General features: G+C 41.2%; 1 protein-coding gene across 3 annotated transcripts in view; it reads right to left on the bottom strand.

Annotated features, from left to right (window-relative positions):
- diaph1 (diaphanous related formin 1) overlaps positions 1–25,225 on the bottom strand; it is a 48,296-nt gene extending 23,071 nt beyond the window's left edge. Inside the window, exons 1-5 of one of the 3 annotated variants that reach the window (XM_081712913.1) lie at positions 24,988–25,225; positions 24,566–24,792; positions 2,731–2,757; positions 1,253–1,414; positions 499–600 (exon numbers count right to left, since the gene is read on the bottom strand). In XM_081712913.1, the coding sequence (XP_081569039.1) occupies positions 499–600; positions 1,253–1,414; positions 2,731–2,757; positions 24,566–24,673 (399 nt within the window). In that variant the 5' untranslated portion in view covers positions 24,674–24,792; positions 24,988–25,225. Of the gene's footprint in view, positions 1–498; positions 601–1,252; positions 1,415–2,730; positions 2,758–2,883; positions 3,406–24,565 lie in introns of those variants that run through there. The other 2 variants (XM_081712916.1, XM_081712915.1) reach the window with 2 other exon arrangements.

Below are 25,225 nucleotides of genomic sequence, written 5' to 3'. Positions count from 1 at the left end.
ATTACAGTCAATGCAGCTTACAAAACACATTGGTTCTTCAATAAAAAACAGAAAGTAAACTACCTTAAAGAATGCTGCCAACTAAACAGCTTGCTAGCTGCTAGACAAGCATACACGAGCATACCAGATAATATTTTTGATACAAAATAATAATTAAATAAATAAATAAATAAATAAATAAAAATAATAAAAATAATAATAATAATCCTACCAATTTGAATGATTATCCAACATTGGAGTCAACAACAGGATTACTGCCTAGCGCTAGACAGCTGAGCTAAGGCGTTAGTAAACTATCCGGCCATTTGAGGTGACAGAGCTGGTTTGTATAACTGCTCAGGCAGGAACAAATCCTTCAGGCTCGCGGAGACTCCTGCCCCACGTCCTTCACACATGCCTCACATTCACTTCCACCACAAGGGGGCGCTGGGTGCAACGTCAGCAAGCTGGAGCTGGCACGGAGTAAAAGGTGTGTGTGTGAGTGCATGCTCTCCTTACAGACGTGGAGGTGTGGAGGTACTGAGAGACCATCTCTCGCTTTATGGCGATGTCCTTCTGTCTCAACGGCCGTTGTTTCTCCTCGTTCAGATTCATGTCAACCTGGAGAGAGAGGTGGGGAATGAGTGAAGACAAAAGACACACGGAGACATTCTTAAAAAAGGGCAACTGAACATGAAGTTTGCAGTAAATTTCAGGAGATTATATTTGCAGTGAAGGCCAGGAACACAGTCGGTTTCTGCTATACGTCCTGTGTCAACATGTATGTGTCGTATGACTGACATCCTGTGTGCACGGTATGACTGTTCTGTTGTGTGTGACTTCGCTTCTCTACATTGACTCTGAGCTGGATTCTCCTTCTGTGTGTTGTGTTTGTCACATGCTGTGGTGGGGAGTCACTACACTTTCTATAGGGATTCGGAGGTTTTGCAGTTGTTCTGTATGAGGGAGTGAGTGCAGTCCTGTGTGCTGGCTTCTCCTTATGGGCAGTCCTAGTCGTGCTGTGTGCTGGCTTCTCCTTAAGGGCAGTCCTAATCGGCGCGCTTCGTTCTGGCTCGGGTCATCAGTCTTGAACACTGTACCAGCTGTGTGTGTGTGTGTGTGTGTGTGTGTGTGCGCATGCGCAGCATGTACACTTTCTGCATGGTACATCAGCAGATATCAAGCTACCAAGGTCCCCTCTGGCTTTCCGTTTCCTTTCCACATACATCTGTAGCAGACACACAGCGTGACACACACAGATGGAGCCCCTCACCAGCATCTGCTCGAAGAGCTCCAGGATGTAGTCGTCAGAGTGGACCTGCAGCATGGCAGCCTGGGCTGGCATCTCGTACTGGGCTGCAGACGAGTGCCTGTTGCTTGGAGCGCTGCCCTTCTCCTTCTCCTTCTTTATCCTCATGCTGGTGAAACGTTCCAGCTGCCATGGGGTCAAAGGCCAGAAGGTCATTGCTAGAGCTCAGACTCTATAAATCTAAATCTATAAAAGATACACAAATCTAGTGGGTGGTCATATCTCTGCCCCAAACCCCACCCACGCCTTCTACCAGAGGCCTGGGAGTTTAAAATACCGGTGCAGCATTTTTCCCTGCTCTTAGGATTCCCTCCTCTGGACTAAGACTGATGGGGTTGTTCCTGGGATCTGTTCTGGGATCTGTTGGAGCCCCTCCCCCAGGTCAGGGGTCATGGCCCCGAGTGACCCGTGTCCCCACTGGGACAACCTTGGTCTTAACCTTCCACATTCTTTCTGCCTCCTCTTTCAGTGCCTGGTAGTTGTCCAGCTTGTCGTACTCCTCGCTGTGCGTTTCCATCACGTGGGGCAGCCTTGTCTATTGCCACTGTTGTTTTCTGCATCTTATCTGCTATCCTGATGTCTGGCCGGTTCTACTTTCTCATCTGCCTGATCTCCACACCATTTTAGTCATGTGCTCCACAACTCTGTGTGACTCCGATAGGATTCATTCTTATTGTGCAAACTGTGGGATGAGGCCAAAATAATACGAACTATTACATATTTACATACGCACACACGCATGCAGACTAACATTTTAAAAAGACTTATTTTGAAGAGTCTTAACCTTACTCCATCTCTGTCTTGATTTGAAAAATTTGAAAGCGACGGCAGGAGAACATGGCGAGGCTTAAAGAGATAAAAAGGGCACGGCGCAAACAGCATGTGGCGTGGCTGGGCATCAAACCTCACTACATATACGGATTAAAAGGTGCAGACCGTTTACCTGTGAGCTTGTTTCAGAGGCTCACAGTACACTTACCAATCAAGCATAAAATTCCCCACGCCAGCCGTCATGCTGAAAGGCTGGATGTGAACCCTTACGTTTCTCTCCCTCACACACACACTCACTCACACACACACACACACTCACAAAAAGCTTCTCATGCTTGTCTGGTTCACTCAAGACCATGACTTCTTCAAGGCTGACAGGAACCCTCCCCAGCTACACACAGGGAGAGCGCGAGTGTGCGCATGCAAGCATGCCAAGAAAGTTGCTGTTTTACATTTTTCACATATTAAACACTGGCATCCAAGAGGTGCGTTCTGAAAGACGCTGCTGCACGCAGGCACTGGGATGAAGGTTAAAGGTGAAAGCCCAAAAGGGATGTTGGTGACATTGTGCGTTATACGTGACTGTGGCTTTAGTGCGGTTTACATGGCCCGAGTAGCTGGGTTAGGAGTATTAGTCACAGACAAAATCACACACACGTTCATGTACCTACCTCATCGGGGATGAGTCGTTTCAAAGTCTGTACAAAGATAGTGGAGGAGAGGAAGAGAAGGAGAGGAATCAATGAAAAAAATCATGACAGCCTGTGCATTACTGATTAAAATGTGTTGAAAGAAGATGAGAGGTAGAGGAGACAAATGCTCACCGAGACGCATATATAAAACCTTCCAGTAGGATGTTACACTCTCTAGTCACTTTGACAGCTAAGCATAAATCTATTCCAGCTGATGGAAGAGATGGAACTTTTAACTACTACTAAGGCTCGGAAAAAAAAAAAAACTGTGCAATATCTCAAATTGGTCACAAGGGGGCAGAGCAGGCCAGCAAATAACTCTTAGATGAGCAGGACTTTCCACTGGTTTCATGTACTCGAGGTTAACAAAATCTGCTGACGAAAACCCAAGTGTGTGCGTTTGTAAGCATACGCACGCACAGAATGTGATAACACGGTCTCTTAACTTGTTCATCTAACAGATCGCACAACCTGTGCAGCAGGTCCAGGAACTCAAAAGAGAGAGAGAACAGAAAGGAGGAAAGTACATTAGCTTATAGTTTGCATCCTGATAAGTATAGTTTGCAACTCACTTGTGACTCATGCGAACCCTGACCTTTAGGCTTCGGTTTGGGCCACTCCATGACCTGTACGTCAACCTTCTCCCCTCATCACCGCCCTCCTCTTTCCTCTTCTGGCAGCCAGCATCCCACCCCTCAATCATCCTGTCCAGACAGCCCCCACCCCCCTGCCGCAAAGTCCTGGACTGAGCACCAGACCAAGAACCAAGACTGCGGCATCAATGCGCTGTTCAGGAAAGCGCTCCGCCAGGTTGGGTTTCCGGCACACGGCATAAAACTTGACCTGTTCAAGCTCATCTTCATGTCGCAGCCTTCAGTGAGCGCAGCATCGTGAACACCAATAGTCATAAGCTTCGACAAATGTGACATCGTGCAGCGCTGTCTTAGCAGACGGCTCGACAGCTTCACCAGGACCTCGTACATGATTTTAGCCTAAACGCACATTTTCGCAAACAGCTCTAATGCAATTACAACTGCCGTTCCTGAAGTCTACACTTCTTTGACCCAGATAAATAAATGAGAATTGTGCTATTAAAATAGATTTGATCATATCCATGTAGTAAGAGGAGTTTCCACTTGTTATTTACACACACACACACAACCTCATACCCAAAGCAATTCTCATATTACATGTGCACAGAGTACATAAACAATTAGTAAAAGCAGAGATCTTTACACATACCTAGAGCAATAATTAGCCACTCCACTCAAGAGTAATGATCACTCTGACCAACCTAAACTACTTTACTCCCATCACCCCTTCCCCAGAGAGAGAACCATTTTTGATGGGAAAATTATGCAAATAAAGGGCCAATTACATGCCTGACAGGTGACTTTGCAGAGAGCAAATGAGCACTGGTCAAAGCAGAGAGGTCACCTACACCCCCCCCCCCACACACACCCAGAGTAGTGACTGTAAATCATGCACTAGGTCCCATATGACAAGGGCATGCCATGTGACTCAGGGATATGTCGGGATAATCAGAGGAAACGTGTGTGTGTGTGTATGTATAGTGAGTACAATCTCACTTGTGCATGCAGTGTGAGACACGAGAGAAAGTCAATATCTCTGTCAAAGTAACATTGTGTCAAAAAAAAATAAAAATAAATACATGTCACACACATTATATATGTCTAAATATGTATGGCTATATAGCCCATGTATGAAATTAGTCTATATTGACCAAGTTTCCAAATTTACTAACATTTTTCACACAAATATATTTATGAACACATTATTTACATTATTGTCCACTATAATGTGTTATCGTAGTAATATACTATATTTGTTATTTCACCCACACCTAATAAACATTAGATTAAGCATAAAACAACAATGAACATAAAAACAAGCGCTCTTTTGAGGCTACTGCTATACTTTCACTCACATTAAGCTGTAAGTTTGATAAAATATGAGTGTGTATGTGTGTGAGGGAGAGAGGCACGAAGAAGACGACGACGACGACGACGACGACAACAACAATTCTCGCGGTGTCCGCTCCCACCACTGATCCACAGTATAAAGCCTATGGATGCATTTGTTGGAAGCTGAACTTATTTTCTGTTCAGTCCAGAATGTTCCAGCTAGAGCCTGGTGCTCTCTGTGGTAATAATGGCAGCTCTCTCCAGGCGGTGGCATCAGAGTCGCGTGCGAAAGCGCCCGGAGTTAATGTTGTGTGTCATGGTGTTGTGTTTCTGTGCGTCGTCTTGTGGTGGTGGTGTTTCTGGTGACGAGCTGTGTGGCCCAAGAGGAACTCATGAGTTGTTAGCTCCTGAAAAACCCCACAACACTCCTGACAACCTCTATAAATAGAAACGTGGGAATGGGGCTCGTATTTGTGGGGCAGAACGAGAAGTAGTGTTCCACCCTGCGCCTAAAGCTGCTTCCTCTGCTGCCATGGAGACCACTGTCTATTGGGGTTTTTTTTTTGGGTGGGGGGGGTTAGAAAGAGAGAGAGACTTGGGGAGAGTTGAAAGTGATGTCACCAGTTAGGCCAGGGCAGATACGCCTGTATAAGTGACAAAACCACTTCCTCTGCAAAGCTCTACAGGAAGTCTCTCTCTTTGCAAGTTTTACACCTCGCTTCCCAGTCTCTGGTTTACAGTGTCATTCTGTCCTTATTCTGAACAGCCACTTACCGAGTGCAAAACAGACTGCATAAATTTAGAATGCCTTCTCAAAGTAGAGAAGGTGCCATCCATTTAAGAAAGACGACACACGACATCTTCACAGGCTGATGGCTCACATGCATTTGAACTAAGTATACAGTCGCCAAGAGAGGGAGCATGTGATGAAGGTACTGATGACGCTTGACTGCACAGAGAGGACCAGTTTCATGCATGGTTGGTCACCTGCCTCGAGTCTCTCTCTCCCTCACACACACAGACACACACAGACACACAGACACACACACACAGACACACACAGACACACAGACACACACAGACACACAGACACACACACACAGACACACACACACAGACACACACACACAGACACACACACACAGACACACACACACAGACACACACACACAGACACACACACACAGACACACACACACAGACACACACACACACACACAGACACAGAGAGAGAGACAATGGAGTCAGTCACACGCAAATCAGTTTAAGCCGAAATGGTCTCCAATACTAGTGATAAGAGAAAAGCAGAAAATAATTCCACCAAGATCAAATATCTGGTGCTTTCGGTTATCACAATTTCTCTCACAGCATGTGGGCTGGTAACGTTACCTATACAACAAACATTCAATCTGCGGTGACCCATCTCTCAGGGACAGGTATGTGTACACTCGTGCATGTGCATACATTACATAGCAACAGCACCTCGCATATTTGTTCATTCAGGATGCCAGACAAAGAATGACAAGCGTGTGACAGCAAAGGAAACAACAGATGTGAGAAATAACTTCAATACACACCAGCATGTTTCCATAAACAAGCCTGTTCTAACAACTTTCAGTAATATGCTGGAGTCAATATTCCAGTTCTGCTGCAGGAGTGAGGATGAAGTGTGATTGGCCAAAGCTCTCGGCCCCGCCCCAACGGCTCGTCTTGGTATTGTCTAAGTGGCTGGTAACGTGCAGAGGGACAGTTTTAGTTTAATGGGCTCCCACCCTGATACAGGATAAGGAAGTTGAGTCACATTCCCGCAGTTCAGTTGTGGCTAAATGTTACATTGTGTGTGAGTGCTCCAGTGCACACGTACATTTGGTGGGGGGGGGGGGGTTGTTGATATATTTAATGAATTGAAATGGGGAGAAAAAAAAAAAACAATAAAAAAGAAACACACCAATGTAAAGAAAAGAGAAAGAAAGCAAAAGTGTCACTCTATGGGTCTTGCACCACGGACCCCACCCTTACCCAGGCCCTGCCCACTCAAAGGCAGCGGCTGCCTGTGCAAGTATGAACGTAGGTTTCTGTTCCCATGATGTCATCACAACACATCTCACTACTTAACAGCCCCAACTTGAAACGGAGAAGTGTTCCAGCATAAACTGTGTGCATGCGTGTATGCATGCACATATGTATGTATGTTTGTATGAGCAAGAGTGAGTGAGTGGGGCGAGAGCCATACAAAGCAGCCGAGGCGGAGCGGCGCAGTACCAGTGCCTCTCGCCCACGTTCCCTCAGCCTCAATGTCATCTCTGCAACTGTAACGAACTGTAGAAATGTGACAACAGATTACTGTGTGTGGGTGTGTGTGTGTGGGTGTGGGTGTGCGCGCGCGCGTGGGGTGAATGACAGTTGAAGGCAGGAAACATTTTCAGCGTCTGCAGTTTCACAATTGTACAGTCTCTTCACATGAGCTGGTAGCGTCACTGTTCTCTCTCGGCCAACAAAGGCTGTGCTATGCCGTCCTCATGTACGTAACACCATAGGACTCTCGGAGAACAAACTCGGGGCTCTGAAGTATGGATACTTAATATTCCGTAGCCATATGCTGGTGGTCTTGTAAGACCATCAATGAGACAAAAGCGTTTCTATTGGGTTGTGGTCTCATAACAGACCAAATGTCAAAATACCATGAATGTACATAGAGAAAACCCATTCACTGTGTGTGTTTGAGTGTGTGAGTGAGTGAGTGAGTGAGTGAGTGAGTGAGTGAGAGAGAGTGAGCATGTCCTCATGATTATGAGTTTACAAAGGTGACAAATCCATGAATCAGGATTTGATTCACATGCAGTTAGCTGAGAACACACAAATAAACACTTAAACGTATGTAATCGCAGTCTCTCTCTCGTCCCCCACTCATCACTTCAGTCTCACACAGCTCGGGATCTCCCTCTCGCTCCTCTCTGTCCCCCCTCACCCCCTCTCTCTGTCCCTCTCTTTCCCTCCCTGTTTTCACCTTCTCTTTTAGTGACTGTTTAAGATTAAAAATAATGAATTCTGCCTGCATATGTGGAACCCTGAATTTGCAGGGGGTTTCACTTTAGCAGTTAACTCATTTTGAGAGAGAGAGTGTTTGTGTGAGCTTCGCAGAAACATCACTACCATTCACATCAACATGTCTGGGGTTATTGGGACAAGATCAAAGTTCTCCTTGTTCACAATAACTTTAAGGTATGATGCAGAGTTTGTGTGTCAATTTATTCTGCTCAGTGTGCCCTATACAGCTTACTTTTGTTTTGTTTTGTTTTTAAACACAGACAATAATAATTAATAATAAGGCAGTAGCACATCCTCACAAGTGTATTTTGCTTCTTTAGGTGATGGTCAAGACTTGCATGTATTAACCAATGCCAAAGAATCCGATGATTAGGAAGATTGCATGCATTTAGTACACATCACTACGTGTCTTGACATTTCTGACATTAAGGATCGGGCACTTTTGGATCATTTTTGTTTATTCTTTGACATGAGTATCTTTAGAAAACAAAGCCACCCGTTTCTGTAAAAGGTCTGTACTGAACGACTCCAAACCTGTTTCAAAGCCACGTTTTACACAATGGGAAAATTGCAATTTAAACCTAACAGTTTGTTTTGTTGTTTGTATGTAAGCTAAATGAATATCTTGACAAACTCCAGTTGGGTTTCTGACCCCACCGAGGAACTGAGACTGCCCTCATGAAGGCATTATAATAAGTAATGTGGATCAGAACCTTTCCATGCTATATCTGGTCATACAGTGTGCGTGTGTGTGCATGTACCTTTCCGATTGGCAGCTATAATTTATTTTCCTCAGAGTTGCTTCAGACAGACACACACACACACACACACACACACACACAGACACAGAGCCATAGTTAAACAGTGTGTGTCCATGTGGGGCTGAATTAGATTAGAGGTAATCACACAAAGGGAAGTGTCAAAACTGCATTCATGACAACTTAATCCATCTAAATCTAATGAAGTAACCACACACACAGATATCTATAGACAAAGACATACACATGTACATATGCATGCAGAGAAGGCAACAGCTAATCAGTAGGGTGTGTGTGTGTGTGTTAGTGGTAATCACACAGAGTGAAGTGTGAGAGTCAGAACTGCAGGAACGACAAGTTAATCCTTCGTATTCCCCATCTGTAACAACCACTGGGTCTGTTTTTTTTTTTTACACAATGTGCAATGGGCTATTATTACATAATCAGATCATTAGTTTAGTTAAAAATTATCCAAAGCTAAATATGAAATATTCTCATTTAAGCAAGGTAATGCATGGTGAACAGGGTTAATATTATAGTGAGTATATGTTTGAGACAGGTTTACAAGAGAACAGGAGAGAGATTTAATCCTCAGTTTGCAATACAAATAAAAGACTTGCCCCCTATTTATGAAGACAGGTGAAAACAATATTTTGTTTCTCTGTTTGCATCCAAATTAAAACATGATTTCACTGTGTGGCAAATAGAGTGATAATATAGGCTGTTCTTCCTTTAAATCAGACAGAGACAGCCATTAAAACCTAATAAACAGAACAAACCCAGCCTTCATTTTGTGCTCTCTGGGAAACTTTCAACACTTAAACTGAAGAATGCATATTCTGCGAGTCGAGATGATCTATGGGCAAGTAATAAGTATAGTTTACTTCATTACAAACAATTACTCACACACACACACACACACACACACACACACACACACACACACACACACACACACACACACACACACACACACACACACACACACACACACACACACACACACACACACACACACACACACACACACACGCAGAATGACAGGGCAGACACCACCACCCCACAAATGATTTCACCAATAAGGACTTGGGTGGCTTTATGTCTGCACTACTCACTGGAACGGCTGAAATGCACTTGAGCATTGGCTTAATTGAAAAAGATTTGTGCATTTTAAAAATTCCAAATGAACAGGCACCCATGATAACTTGCTTTTCAATCAGGAACCTTACAAATGAAGCTGAGCATCCAGTTAAAACCACTTAATTCTCAAAGTAATCATGCTAACCGCTAGCATTTCTGTCTGTCTCTTTTGGCAGTGTAACAGAAGCAAGCGTGAGATCTGAGGAGCTGGCAGCAAGACCTCTGGCTTTAACACCCCAGCGGCCTCCACACATCAGAGGGAGGCAACGAGAAGGAAAAGGTCAGAGTAAAGGCCAATTTCCTACAATTTAGGCCGGCCTGATTGCGCTGGAACACTCCAAGTCATCCTCATCAATACGGACTACGTAACGGAGGGGTGGTCCATTGGCATGAGCTGCAGTCTCATGCGTCACCTTCACCACATGGAGTGAGTGAAATGCAATAGCTGCACTGAATCAGGTTTCAAAATGTCATGAAAACCACATTTTATTTATGCACAGCTAATGTTGGCATGATTGTATTTCAGTGCGGGCAAAGATACAAAAGCAAAACAATGATCCCGCGTTTTGTTCTCAGTTGTGGCAAGACATGTGCATGTATGAATGGAAAACAACACACAAGGAGCACTGCATTTCAACAAATGAATCTGCTTGTTTTTTTATTTGTTTGTTTGTTTGTTTGTTTGTTTATCTTACATATTTTTCCATATGATTACTGCTCTGATTAATGCACTACTAACCCCCCCCCCCCCCAAAATGAACATACATCCACACGTTAGGCAGGACACACTGGCTGGTTACTATTTACTGTCACTAAAATCTAATGGAAATTTTTACTTCCTGAAAACATTAAAGTGACAGGACGAAAAACAATAAAAGTGAATCCTGACTTTAGCTGTACGAATAACATGGTAACATGCTGGTTCCTTCAACAATGAGAAGCTCCGGGTCTTCCTTACACTTCCTTTCCCCTTCAGGAAATATCATCATCATCATCATCATCATCATCGTTATTACAGACTTGCTTGTAATAGACACAAAAATGTAGCCAACACTCAGCATTCTGCCCCATGCGGTAAAGTGTTTTATCTCTGGAGATAAAGAGGCCAGGCTGCTGCTAGGCTGTAGCCAACAGAAACCTAGCAACAAGTAAATAAACAAACAAAAATGCTGTGGTTAGAACATTCTGGAAAGTAGCTGTTCGTTGAAAATGACAATAAGCAATGAATAGCACAAAAGAGGGGAAAAAAAAGGAAACCAACATGATGAAATGCTGAGGTTAAGAGGCCAAGGTCTCCTCCCAGCACACCCCCCCCCCCCTCGCTGCACGCGCTCCGCTAGTCTCAATCACTCGTCCCAGGGTAAATATTTGTACAAAATTAGCACTTTTATATGGCGCTGACACACACACACACGTTCCTCAGTGGCAAAGTTAAGTGAATACTTCAAGCACATTTCAGAAGACGAATTGGCAAAACTGCTACAGAGTGCGGAAATGCTGAATAATTAATACAACAGCTATTTGCTGTAGTAGTACTTTGATGGGAGGAAGCCAGAACTGCAGTGCACTCTACCCCAGAAGAGCCCCAGGTATATTCACAGCAATAAAAGGTAACTGAATTCACTTCTGTAGCTCATTAATAAAAGTGCAGAGAAAGTGGGACAAAACCAATTGAAAAAGTAGCCAATGTTTCAGTACAGCTCTCGGAGAGCGCTGGACTGCAGCAGGTGCTGGTAATAATGTCCAAGCCCAAAATCACTCTTACAGACCCTTCCAACATTTGACTTGATGAGATTTCAAGGAATACGAGTTTTTCATAATAAAGGTGCCCATGGTAAAGGCCATCGGGGCGTGTCCATGTTATTTGTGTGTGTGTGTGTGTGTGTGAGCTCAGCTGCAGAGAACAGGGCAGTCCATCAGAATACACCACTGGGATAGGGGACTAGAGTAATGGTGCCAGCACTTGGAATTCTCTTCAGGCCCAGGAGACAACTAGGACCAGCAATGCACCGAAGCAATAGAAAACTCATTCTCAGATCCAGAGGGGCACGCACAAAGATACGCACAAACACTATGGTTCAACAGTAAAATGGCACTGAACAACTTATAAATGTTCGTGCAACTTTAGCCAAAATAGGGTCTAATACAAGATGATATTTGTTATCGGAGCATCTCTCAAAAGACTATAACATTTTCATATAGACTTAAACCTGCCTACCACATAAAAGAAAACAAAAAGCATGGCTATTTTCCACAGCAAAATCAATCCATAATACCGCTGGAAAGCTACACAAAAAAAGAATCACAGAGTCACTGATTCAGAGAGACTAAAGAGCACATAGAGAGACAAATTAATTAGTGCAGATTGTTGTTCTTGAATTTCACAGGGTGCTACTTTGGTAATCATTCACATGCATTAACTGGCAAATGATCAACAAAGCAACTTAAATGCACCTTGTAAGTGAGAGGCTATGATAAAATGGTTTAGCAATGCATTTCGGGTTTTTCCATATATATATATATATATATATATATATATATATATATATATATATATATATATATGTGTGTGTGTGTGTGTGTGTGTGTGTGTGTGTGTGTGTGTGTGTGTGTGTGTGTGTCAACCACCACTGGGGTATAACTACATTTCACATAGTTTTATTTCTCAGTGATGTCAGTAAAACAATGTTATTGCACAGACTTGTAAAATCGTTTTAATTCACCGCCTATCAATGTACAGGTATCCAGGACAACAAGTTGATCTAACAAAATATGTTTACAGAAGGGGCTGCACTTTAAGCTTATGTTGGCCATTTTTGAATGTAACAAGTATCCATAGTACCAATAGTTTTTCAAAAGCAGCATGCTAAGTACATCTAAAACACAAACCGGTTTGTCTTAGCGTATTCTGACAACTTGCATTATCAGTGCTTCAGCCATTTGGAAATGGTAATGTTAGCATATAGCCTTTAGCTTGTTCTGTCCAATCAGCTTTATATTGGAATAATGTTTGAACTATGTGTCCTTGACAACAGTATAATTACTTTTAAATTGCTTGAAAATTCACATCATACTTCCACAGAAAGTAAGCTAATTTTGCATCTCTCATGAAACGCATTTGTCCTCTAATAAAATGCTCCTTGCTTCTTTTCGAGCATCCGGGTTTAACTTTAAAAATTAACTGTTTCAAGTTGCATAAAAGGTAAACAAAAAAAACTGACCATGGAAATTATGACAATGTCAAATAATTGTTACAGCTCCAGCACTTAAAAGCACAACATCACCTTTTACACCTATCGCAGCAACTGACATTAATAAAAGCCGCCTTTAAAAAAAATCTAATTTACATAAACTAACAACAAATGGTCAAATAACACTTCAGGAAGTGAACCCATATGCACATAAGCCCGCAGACACTTTGTTTACTTTGGTATAATGTGCTATACCAATATTTTGTAAGCACCTTGCACCTTATAGTGTATGAATGTTAATTTGCTCTTTGATATACCACCACCTTTTCCTGGGCCTTTCCTGTGTCTGGATGTCATTACCAAACTGCTGAACCTTGCGTTTCAACCTGCAGACACAAGCAAAATGCTGCGAAACGGTAACACGCACAGAGCACAGCAATTACAGAGCCTGCGCTGCCTCCTCCTCCCAGCTTTACACCCCCAAGGTTTTCATCATTTACTAACCCTAGCTGCCTTCAACATGAGACAGCAGTCTAGAACACAAAAAACCATGAGCCACCATATCAGTTTGAGTAAATAAAATACCAGATATGGGTTCATCTTTCTCTCTCCCTTTCAACACATTCTTTCTTTCTTTCTCTCTCTCTCATATAAATATAAATAAAAATCTCCCCTTTTCCTCCACCAGTTGGACCTGAACTTTAAGATCACTGAGGCTCATGAGTCTTGTGCCGGTTTTGCAGTAGCTTTGCACTCAGGATGTGCTGTTGGAGGTTATCTGAGGTTGTCTTATTATAGAACCTTCCTGCTCTCACCTCTCTTTAGTATACAGCCTATGCTACACTGAGCACTGCAAACAAAAATAGGCACATTTTAAAAGGTTAGACTTCCCTAACGTAGTTAGACAAAATGGAAATGAAAAGGTGACTGTTTATAACTTTAAAAAGGTGCTCCAACATGCATTTGTTCAGTATTGTAAAATTGTTCTTGCTTTGGTGGGCGCATGAATAATTGACTAGCTCTGCTCCGATTGGCTAAAGGATGGCTCACACAGAATCAACTATGAGGTGAATTAACTATGAGGCGAAGAATGGAGCATTTAGGAATCCAATCATATCTATGCGCCTGCATGACAGGACATTTAAGTTCTCAAACAAAACTGATTAAAAAGATTGACTAGGTGTCTTGTCAATTACAGTGGTTTCCACTTCAGTGGCGAAGAAGCCAACATTAGCTGGAAGGGGCGTTAGCTAGCTAGCTATAGTACTCAATTTAGATACATCTATGCTACCGAACTAGCTAGTAGATTCTGAGTTCTGTCTTGATGTTAATATATAACGTAGAAATGTACATGACAAATGGACTAAATGATACATCTTATATTGTAGATTTGTATGGAAATACAGACCATTTTTAAAATTCAAAATTAAGCTCTGTGTAAATAAGCCAGGCCATTGTTCTAGTTAGCTAGCTATGCTAGCTACTCATCACTTGGAGCTTGCTAGCTAGTAACAACACAAAGGAAACTAAAACCATGAAGCATTTGGGCAACCAACCTTACATGTTTGAGTCTGTTTTGGGGATATTTCTGTTCTTAAACAAAACTCATTTTAAAAAGATTGACTAGCTAGATGCCTTTCCACTTCAGTGGTGGATGAGCTTGCATTAGCTAGAAGGAGCAAGTTAGTTATGCTAGCTAGCTAGTGATAGAATAGAGCTCTCTTAACGACATAGCTAACTAGTTAGCCAGCTAGCTTGATGCTTAAGCATTGTTGATTAACGATAAGTTAACATTTTACGAAGGGACTGACAAGGATATTTTATAGTGAACATTTATGACAATGCAGAGTATTTCTTTGAATAGGACAGAGGCAGAAAAATAAAACGAACCTCCATAAATAAGCTACAATGTGTATATTACAGTATACTATAGTAAAATACTAAATAAAAATAATTTTAAATTAAGAATGTTAAGAGATGCATATTTCTTTGTAGAATCTACTAAAAAACGCAGTTTAAACACAAATACAAAAAGCAATACAATACACTTAAAATTACACAGCTTCCATGACTTAACATTTTAACTTAACACGTAAAAGTTATGTTCATTGTACAAAGTAAAATAAATGCAGGTGATTGCAATGAACATGGAGTATGCTGTTAATTTATATGTCTATTTAGACAGATTTACTATTAGATCCATAAATATTATGACATCAACAAATGTTATTTTATCTGCCCATCACAGTATATAATTGAAAGAAAATCATCATGATTGTTCCATTGTACTTCATTAGCGCTTCATTTTTACATTATGTTAATTGTTAATCAACTACTACATATAAAGTTTGTGCTCTCATTGCAGAACAATGCAATATGTATAGTGCCTTTTTAAATGTAAATAATGACTTTCAATGTAAATTTTACATTCCTGCAAAAATAAAGGCCTATATTCAAATTTTTAAACTAAATGAGCTCCGACTCCCAATCATCTCGTGCATGAACACATGGAGAACCATCACAAGTTAGCTATGTCTTCAAACTCGAAATACAGTACCATTTGCTGGCTGGTGAGTTTTGTGCTAAAGATTTTGAGTTCATTTTTCATGCTGTTGTGGAGTTGTGGTTTTACAGTATCAGTCGAGGAGGCCAAAACCTTAAAAATGGGTAGTTCATTTTAAAAACAGGCAATTTTGCTGTGCAAGTGCCAATTTCACACATTGAAAGAACATCTGACCCACTTAAAATAACACAGTGGCGGGGTGACCTGTGGCATGTCCAGTAGAGATGCAAAATGTGCATGAGTTGGGACAGGATTACACTTTGGGTAAACTACATTCACTTTTAAAAATTGTGTGTCTAACAGGTGATGCTGCTGCTAAAATCTGTGACTGTGTTAAGGATTCAGATATGTTCTCCGTCATCAGGGACCACTAACAGCAATATTCAAGAGCTCGGGCATTCAAAAAGATGTTCAAATACATAAATCCTAAAAAGGTATCATTAGGAAATGATGAATATATGACAAAGGTTTGCCTACTACATACCTGTGTTACAAACATTAAGCAGTTTATTTGAATCAGAATTATGGATAAATTCAGTGTCACAACAGTCTTGTGAAACAGACCAAGTTGATTTTGATGACATAAATGATGGACAAAACCTTAAGGATGTCTGAAGCCAATTCTGTACCAGAAAGCTTTTGTAATTGTAAATACCCTCCACTCTGCTAAGAAAAAATACAAAAGCTGTTGCTCGTGTGTGGTCCAATACTGATCACGTCATTTGTTCTACTGTGTGGAGAGAATGACTTCCAAAACAATTTGGAAGTGCTATGGTTTTCTCAGAGATGTTAGTGGATTTAAAAGTTTTGGAGGAAAATGTAATTACTGTAGGCGGTGAAACGATCAAAGGGGCTCTTTATTGCATTGCTGGCGATGATTTGGGTTCACAGCACTGCTGGGTTTACTGGAAACTCGTTCTTAGTACAATATCTGCAATAGTACAATCACAACGAAGTGAGATTCAGAGTGATGATCAAAATGTGTGTGAAAGAGAAGTCTCAGGCATATCTTTCGCTGCACCAGGTTATAGTCATCTTCTGCAAGTCAAAGACAGTCGATAGTTCTCCGCCAGTCTTTACAGTGATGCAGTTAAACATGCAGAGCTTGGCTTTTCAGAAAACAATAGTAGTGTTTCCACAGATGTGCAGTGTAGGGCACACCATATAAAAAAAGGGCATGTCCTTGTGTTTGGAGAACTGGTTAATTTAAACGAAACAGCTGTGTATTTTGTAATGGATATACACAACACTGACTCATTCTGAATAGCATCTGTACTCTGTGACAAAACAGAGTTCAAGCATGGAATGTCTTAACATTTACAACATTAACAGATAAAAAAAATCTACCATCATACACTGTTTCAGTGGAATGACTTGGTGCCCATTAACAGTGTGTTGTCAAAATAAACATGATCTTGGCCACTGCGTTGGAGAAACCACCGCAGTGGTTTTTTCTTGCAAGCCAGTCTCCTGAAACCAGTGGCTCTTCGGTTGGTACCTCACCAGGCCCACCTGAATTCTTGCAGTCGCTTTCACTTGGAAGTTCATCCTCAACCTCTTCCAATTGCTAAAGCCCTAAAGTAGACTGGGTGGATACCTTATGATCCCATGGGATAAGTTCCCAGAGGAACTCATGGAGAGAGTCATTGGAGAGAACAAAAAGACCTACTCGACAAATGAGAAAAGAAATGGTCCGGATTGTGGTGCGCGAGATAACGCGAAAAAGAGTTCTTGCATAAGTAAAAGGAACTCTACTGAAGTTGCCAGATGGTGGCAAAATATCCTAGATCTATGCAAGACATAATAGAGGGAGACATGATTAGGCCAGGGTATCACTCTCTAGTCAAGCAATTATAAAGTAGAGTAGATAATATGAAGAGATCTACAACCCAAAAATAAGAAAATGAAAGCATTGCACTGATGAGTCTGACAGATGAAGTCCCTCCAGAACGGAGAGCAGCAATCCAGGACATGTATGGGTGCATTAATTGGGACCTAAATTTCTTGCCCTTTGGAGAGGCCCCAGAGAGACAGCAAGAAAAGAAAGAAAAACGTATGATGTCCCAGCAAACCGATGCAAATTCACACGTCAAACTTCTAATGAGGGCAACTTTCTACACACAACGTAGAGAAGTCAATAGGGGGAAAAATATAAAATACCTCAAGGAAGAGTGGTCAAAGAAGACTGGAAGATGAACTTGGCATGGATGTTCACGTTAAGGAACTCACTGAAATTGCGCTTAAAAAACAAAACAAAACCTTCACGTGGAATGTGGATCTGAAGGCAAAACGTCTCCTGAACTACACGAATACTGTGTGTGAGAACAGGAGCAAAGTTCCTACAGGCTGTAACAAGTGATGAGAAGAGAGCTGAGTGGCATGCCTGGCAGGGAAAGTGCAGATGGACCAAGTTCAGTTGACTCCCACCCTTCTGTGTGGCAAGTTAACATTTTTGTATTTTGGTTAACAGCAAGCACATCACCACCATTGAAGTTAGTCCAAGTGGCCTTAAAGTGCACTACATTTGTCTCCCATAAACCTGCACATATACTGATTTCTGTAGTGATGGTAAGCAATTTAACTGACCTTGAAAATTTCAAAACATTAATTTCTGAAATATTTCAGAAACATATTGTTTTAATTTTGTTTGGATTGATTTTTAAGCACAACCTTGATATTCTTCAGGACAGTTCATGTTGAGCGTGAAGCGAAACATTGTACACAACAACAGGCCACCTCCATCATTTCTGCCCGATGTCTGTAAACTATTACTGCTTCAACATCCAATACCCATCAGAAGTGACTTTTTATTTACTTTATCCAGCATTTTTACTGTAGTCCTTTGTGGTTTTGGGGACTTATTCCACATTTTTAGTACTAAGTATCTTTAAAATATTCTGAATAAAAATTGTTGATATGAAGTTTTGTTTTTTTGTTTTTTTACTAATAATAGTCGTGTTTTTCTCCAACAACCCAGAGAAGGGCACTAAAGTGGAGAAGACAAACTCATCACATCTACATCTGAAGCACAGCGTCCTTACCTTGATTCAGGAACTTTCCAATCATGAATGGTATGATGCCTGAATATGGACTAAGCTTAGTAAGATGTGTCATGTGACATGCCTCGCTCAGTTTGAAGGTTTGTTTCAGCTCATCTGCTCATTTCTTCAAGCTGAACATCACCTGCTTACAAATCAAAAAGGTTTTCAAAATGCATCACTTGCTTTGCATTTTATCCACAAAAATAGTTCTCAGTGGTTTTTTTTTTTGTTTGTTTGTTTTTTTATCTGCCTCACAGAGTGTGTGGGTGATTTACAGACTCCAGCATCCACAACAGCAACATAAAGAAAAAGGGATTTTTTTTGCCTTAAGATTTTAAGCTTTTTTTTCGTGGTAAAGATTGGGTTACGAGTATTTGAGATTGAGTTATGAGACCTGTTGTTTAACCAACACTGTGAGAAAATTGTTGTTTTGCAGCAAATGTGTGTGTTTTGGCTTTTGGCATTTGCTTCTTAAGGAATTTGACATCAAAATTTGTGAACTTTGTTTTTGCATTCTTGTCTGGGCTGAGAAATTTTTTAAAATGTTGCTGGAAACAGAGGGGAAAACATGTTTTCAAAAATATCCAAATATATGTAGACATGACCTTAGAAGCAAGTTTCAGAGAAAAATGAGTCGGTATATGATTATTTTAGAGTAATTAGAGTGATTAAATTACTAGTGTATTCACATGTCTGTATATCTGTTTAAAAAAGTATATGTTTGAAGACATCTGTTCATATGTTCTAATAAGGAAATGCAGTAATCCTTCAAGGATTACATTTATTTAAACATTTAATTGTCTTTAGGATATATTTCTAGGAGGAAAATCTCAATTTCCCAAAATATTTTTTTTTTCTATTTTCCTTTCTTCTTCCACATCTCTTTCCATCTTCCCCTAACCAGTAGAATTAGTAGGGAAAAAAGTTAAATGGTCTTATGAGGATTTTACAGTTAAATGTTTGGTATCACCATGTCAATGTTACTGAAAGAATTAGTTCAATACATGCTTACCGTATTTTTTACAGAAACTTTTTTTTTTTTTACAGTGTAGCTCATCATATTTAGTTAGTTATCTAGAGGTTGCTAGCTAGTTACTTGCTTTCAAACAAAGTAAATTAAACTTGTTAGCTCACGATGAAAATGGGCTTCAACCGACAAAAATTGGATATGCCTGTTGCTCTATTGTCATCGTTTTGTTCTTTGCAATACCTGCAGACCTGCAACCAGTTTTGACTGTGCATGTTAATATCACTTTGTGTAAAACATTGGCTGGTATATGCAAATTTTAGTAGCATAAATATTAAATCAGTCAAGACTCACATGACAGTGTTTGGAACTGATCTGTTTTATGACCTTGCTCGGCTTTTGCGGATTTACATTTGAAGGAGGTTACAAAAAAATTTGAAGATCACAGTCAGTTCCATGAACGACACTCTCCTTATTCAACTCTGCCAAGGTAAAGAGTTTTCCTATTCTCTGGCACCTCTTAAATGATGGGCTGTAAATTAATTAGTTTGCTGTCTGAGAAGTCAGAAGAAGCATATAATCTGGTCATATAATCCAGAAAGTTCTATTTAAAAGTGAAAATTTGTGATATAGTATGCAAGATAAGAGAATGACTGCACGAGGACGAGAAAAGCAAACAATGGTGCAATAGCTCAGGAATGGCAATAATCAATAGCCTCTGGCACTCTGGGTAGACGCTCCAACCTGTTTGCCTGGTATGTCTCTAAATTATGCAGTTCTTTCCAAAAATGGTCTTTTGCATCTTCCAAATTCACTGCTGGGTGCTGTTATCAGTAACACTTGACACAACCGCTGATGGCAGCACTACTAAAATTAAACTTTATTTGACTTACTGGTATCTCTTTGCATTTTAACTACAGCATAGATTCGATCTGAAAGCCTAAAGAACCAGCTATAACTAACGTTAAGCTTGTGCGAGTCCTCTGGAATGGCTCGAGAACATCCTGCAGGCAGTGCTTTTAGCAGACCTCAGATGGACAGCAACACTGCGCGTGTTTGGCTGTTCTGCAAGCAGTGATTGCTTGCACAGTAACTTCCTTTGTCCAATGGTTACAGATATAGTAGACTTCAAAATATAGATATTGTTATGTTTAGGGGACGCCTGTGGGTCCTTAGCCATCATATAGCAGCTGCATGTTACTTGCTAAGGGATTCGACAGAGGGTCACTGCACTGGTCTTTGCAAGGCACTCACCACTCCTAGAGTAGCAGCAACAATGCTGAATTTCCTTAAACCACCACAGTGTGAATGGTGGAGGCCCAAGTCGTCAGAAATACTTCAGTAAGTCTTTTAAGCTGACAACGCTTCATGTAACCATTATGAGCTGATGGAGTTTTTTCTCTGATGGGACCTTAATGAATTGGAACAAAATTATATACAGACCAATAGTTTAGCATGGCATGGTCAGGTCATATCCATTCTGACTTAACTGAAACAAGCAATATACTTTACATTTAAAAAAAAAAAGAATATTAGTCAGGTGTGTTGGAACTTAAATATTCAGGACAGTAGACATTCAAGACCAGAACCAATTACCCTGGTCTTACTAGCAATTAACATACTTTTCCATCAATGACCTTAATTGTTCAACCATTTGCTCAATAAGTGTAAATGTATTATTCATGACATTATCCTGTCTAACATTCTGACTTGGAAGAAAATCTGAACACATTTTAATCATTCCTAAAGGGTTCACCAACTTCCTCACATTTGTAGTTTGCTGCATAATAAATCATACCACACAGCTGTAACATTAACATTTCCCTGTGTGATAGTGTTTTCACATATCAGTCTTGGGAGGGCAAGTGTTTGTACAATGTTTACAAGACATGCGGAAACCATAGTTAAAATCACCTTCAAGAGGAAAGCGGGACCAAAGATACCAACAGACAGCATGTTAAGCACACACCCTGTACACTTCAATGTACTTTTGTACCACCACAACCCAGAAACACCTCAGGAGTTAATCTTGTTAGAAAATGATTTGCCATAAAATGAGTAAGATATTGTTCTGTCCAGCACACCTTCATGAAGCATTTATTTTATGTAAATAGAGGAATTAGTCATCTCTTCTGCACCCACACTGAAAGCAACCTACTTTAAGTGGCAAAGGCAAACTCTAAACCTATGCTTACAGGCATAAACAGCTCTGCCAGTCCTGCAGTTTAAGGGTGTAGCACAACTGAGCTAATCATTAAGTCATCACACACTCAATTACACGAGTTGGTGATGAACTAAGCAAACGGGGCACTGGTGTGCCCCTAAATGACAGTGCACACATGCTAGACAGAGGGCTACTTGTCCAGGAAAGGCATGGAAGGGTCAGACATGAGTTAATCACTGCTGTGTCTGAAAACAATATAAAATCCCAGTCACGCGGGCAGGTTCACATTTTGCCATCGTGTTTCATCAGTCCGGTGGTGTTAGAGCGATGACCCCCAAGATTAGAGGGAATCAGCTACAGCAGAGCACTGGGGGTGATGTGTGCCTTTACCTAAGTAAGTGATTTAAGCAGTGACCTAGGCCTCATTCCCCCCCTTCAGTCAGGGGTCATTCTTTACCCTCCCTTCAACACACAGACGCACACAGACACAGACACAGACGCACGCACGCACAAGCAACTTCTTTATCTACACATGACCAATCACCTTTTAGGTCAAGGGATGTATACGTGTGTGGTGTCTATGTTCAATTTATTAATACCCTGCAGTTTGAGTCTGGATCAAGGACATTCCTCTTCAGGTTTGAAGTGCAGACTGCACACTCTGCTAACTCCGTGCGCCAGAGTGGCCCTGCCCACTCCATGACTATTGACTATGCTACCGGTCAGGCATGACACTGCACAACTTATGCATGGTCGTCTCTGCTGCAGCACAGAGGCCTAGAAACCCTCAACAGGATAAATAAGACCAATGGCAAAAAACAGAATGCAAAACAACATTTTTCTTAATTACAAATATTTCCCTCACAATCCCAGTTGGACCCGGATGCTGGCTGCAGAATTTTTTTACTAGGCTTCTAAGGTGCAAATGGTTCCTGTCATTGACAAAGTTTACCCACCAGACCAGTATGCTCCATTAGCACGTCCTGTGCGTTTTCCAAATTGTTTTGAAAACATTCAGAAACACACATGCACAGCCAAACAAGTACAACTGAACCTTAAAATGAAACTTGAATACCCAACAGCAGTCACTGGCGTTTGGTCTGTTGAGCCGCATTTTAAATCCGCCTTCCTGTCCTTTACCTGCAAAGGGCTACTGTGTACAGGCAGTCCATCGGTTCCAGCTCTACACGGCCCTGTTCTTGTTCCAGCTCTGCCAAATCCATCACCTGGATTGACTAGTGAGCTCACCTTGCTAACAAACTCAAGTGGAACTGAAGCAAGTACCTGTTAACAGAACAAGCTGAGATGCAGGGACCTACTGTTTCTAATGTGCTGCACTGCTAGAAAGATGTTTGCCTTGAAACAAACCAAAACACAAACAATAATACACCACACATATAGAATATGGCCGTATGCGTAGGTTTTCCAACAGTTTGTGGCATTATTCTTAGAATAGTATTCTTTATTCTAATGCTGGACTGTGGGAATGTTTTTTTAAACATTCCCAGGTTTCTTACATTCTGGTTTGTGATTTACAGTCCTTGACAGCAGGAATGTGCACTTGACATGCTACAGAATTACTTGTTTTGCTCAAAATGTGCTGGCTACATACACAGTTGACTCCTGAGTGGGGTTTAGTGGCCAAAGCATGTTTCATCGCATGTAAAGGATGTTAATTTTAAAAAAGGCCATCACAAGTACCAATGGATTAGATTTGGTTGTTTGGTATCTAGAACAACAAGAGAGATAAGAAGGATGCAACCCACACTGATTTCAACAGCAGATGTACATTTATAGGCACATTGCCTACTTCATTCATGTTTCTTTGGAAAGTCGATGGGATCTATTCCACAACCAAATAGGTGGCCCAAATCTAATGTTTACAACCTTCCTACAATAAAATGGGTGGTTTCTAGCATTATGGATTTTCAAACGCCAGGTGTGTTTGGGACTCTATGGTAACCTTAGGCAGGTGAAGATCAGCTTTCTTCAGATGAGAAGTTGGTAAGATAAGGTAACACACCCAGGGCCGACATCCAGAGAGGACAAACAGCACCGCGCGGGGCTGATGTTTCTGAGCGTGCTTCATTGTTCCCAGACCATGCCATAAAATAATTCTCTCCCTAGAAAAGCACATTACAGACCCAGACTCTGTCCATCAATTAAATTATGCTAAGATATGCTAAACTTTTTTGTGACTCTTAAGATGTGCAAAGTTACTGTCTGAAAATCTGCCATTAAAATGGGTTGAGAAAATTTTACTGCTCTGGCGGTCATCGACACTTGCCATTCAAGACAGCTGACAGATGTTAAGTTTAACCACACTTCCAAAATTTTAATTAAACTGCTGTCTAGAAACATCGTCATTTATCATGCTGAGTTCATTAGCTAACCTTCCTTTACCACCTTCCTACATATCTGCCCATATTCATATTGCTCATATTTATGCTAATAGAAAAGTGCAAACCTTTCACTCTGAACATCTCCTACAAAGACTTACAAATGTTACGTCTGTGAGATCGAACCCACATGCTTCACAGACATCAGAACTCGCTAACGGTACACGACCCAACCCAAACTTCACAGACATCAGAACTCGCTAACGGTACACGACCCAACCCAAACTTCACAGACATCAGAACGCATTTCATAGTATTACTACTTCCTCATTAGAGATGTGGGCACATAGCAAGCTTTCTTACAAACCCTGAAAGCTCTGAAACTCCCCTCGGCCTACCAGACTTACAAAAATAACAAGTACCAGTTAGCTTTCAGAACGTTTCGGTGATAGTAATGTTTCTCATTATTTTAACTAACGTTAGCTAGCTACAACAACTATACTTGCGTAACGCTACAGCTAACTCTGAGTAAGAGTTGAGCCGGGCAACCATACCGCACTGCTATCCTAAATAAGATAGATAGTTTAGCTAAAATGCTTAACGCGTCAACGTCTAAAATTCACCATGACAGCAACTAGAACTTGCAGGAAATATATAAAATAGAGAAGAAAGACTTACAAACTTCTTCTTTCCTTCTCCGTCTTCATAATTTTTCTTAGACTTTTTGTCTTTGCCGCTTTTCGGTGCAGCGGCAGAGGCTGAATTTCCAGAGTTAGGAGGATCCATAATTACTCGATAATCAGTGTACTTCGAAGATGCCCCTGACGTTGGCCTGTACTCACACAGCCCAGCAGAAGCGACACGGCTCCCTCGTCCCTATTCCCTCAGCCGGCCTGGACCCCTCACTTAGTTCAGGTCAAGAAAAAGGGAGGGAAATTCGAAATTGAACCCCCAAATGCACGGAAGACTGATTTTATCATAAAACAAAACCTTTCGCGCAAGTGTTTGAAATGGCACTGACGAGAAAAACAAAAAACCCATAAAGATTCGCCTAAACAACTTATCTGACGCAAGCTAGGAATCACACAAGTTTGGCTAACCTTTACTTCAGAGTTAGCTAGCAGCGCCAGACTTGCTCGAGTCGGTCGGGCGCGCCAAATTCGGTTCTTTCTAGCTTCGTAACTTTACCAACTTGTCACGATAACATCCACTGTTTTTAATCCGTTCGATGAACATCATGTTTCAGGCCTTCCCAACTTTATTGCCATAACTGTGAGTGGAGAACATTCTCCGGCAGCTCTGTTAACTCCAACACAATGCAAAGCTCTTCTCTTCTTC

This window comes from Electrophorus electricus, chromosome 4 (assembly GCF_041902795.1).
Source record: "Electrophorus electricus isolate QZ-2024a chromosome 4, ASM4190279v1, whole genome shotgun sequence".
NCBI lineage: Eukaryota > Metazoa > Chordata > Actinopteri > Gymnotiformes > Gymnotidae > Electrophorus > Electrophorus electricus.
This window is presented reverse-complemented; position numbering and strand designations above follow the sequence as displayed.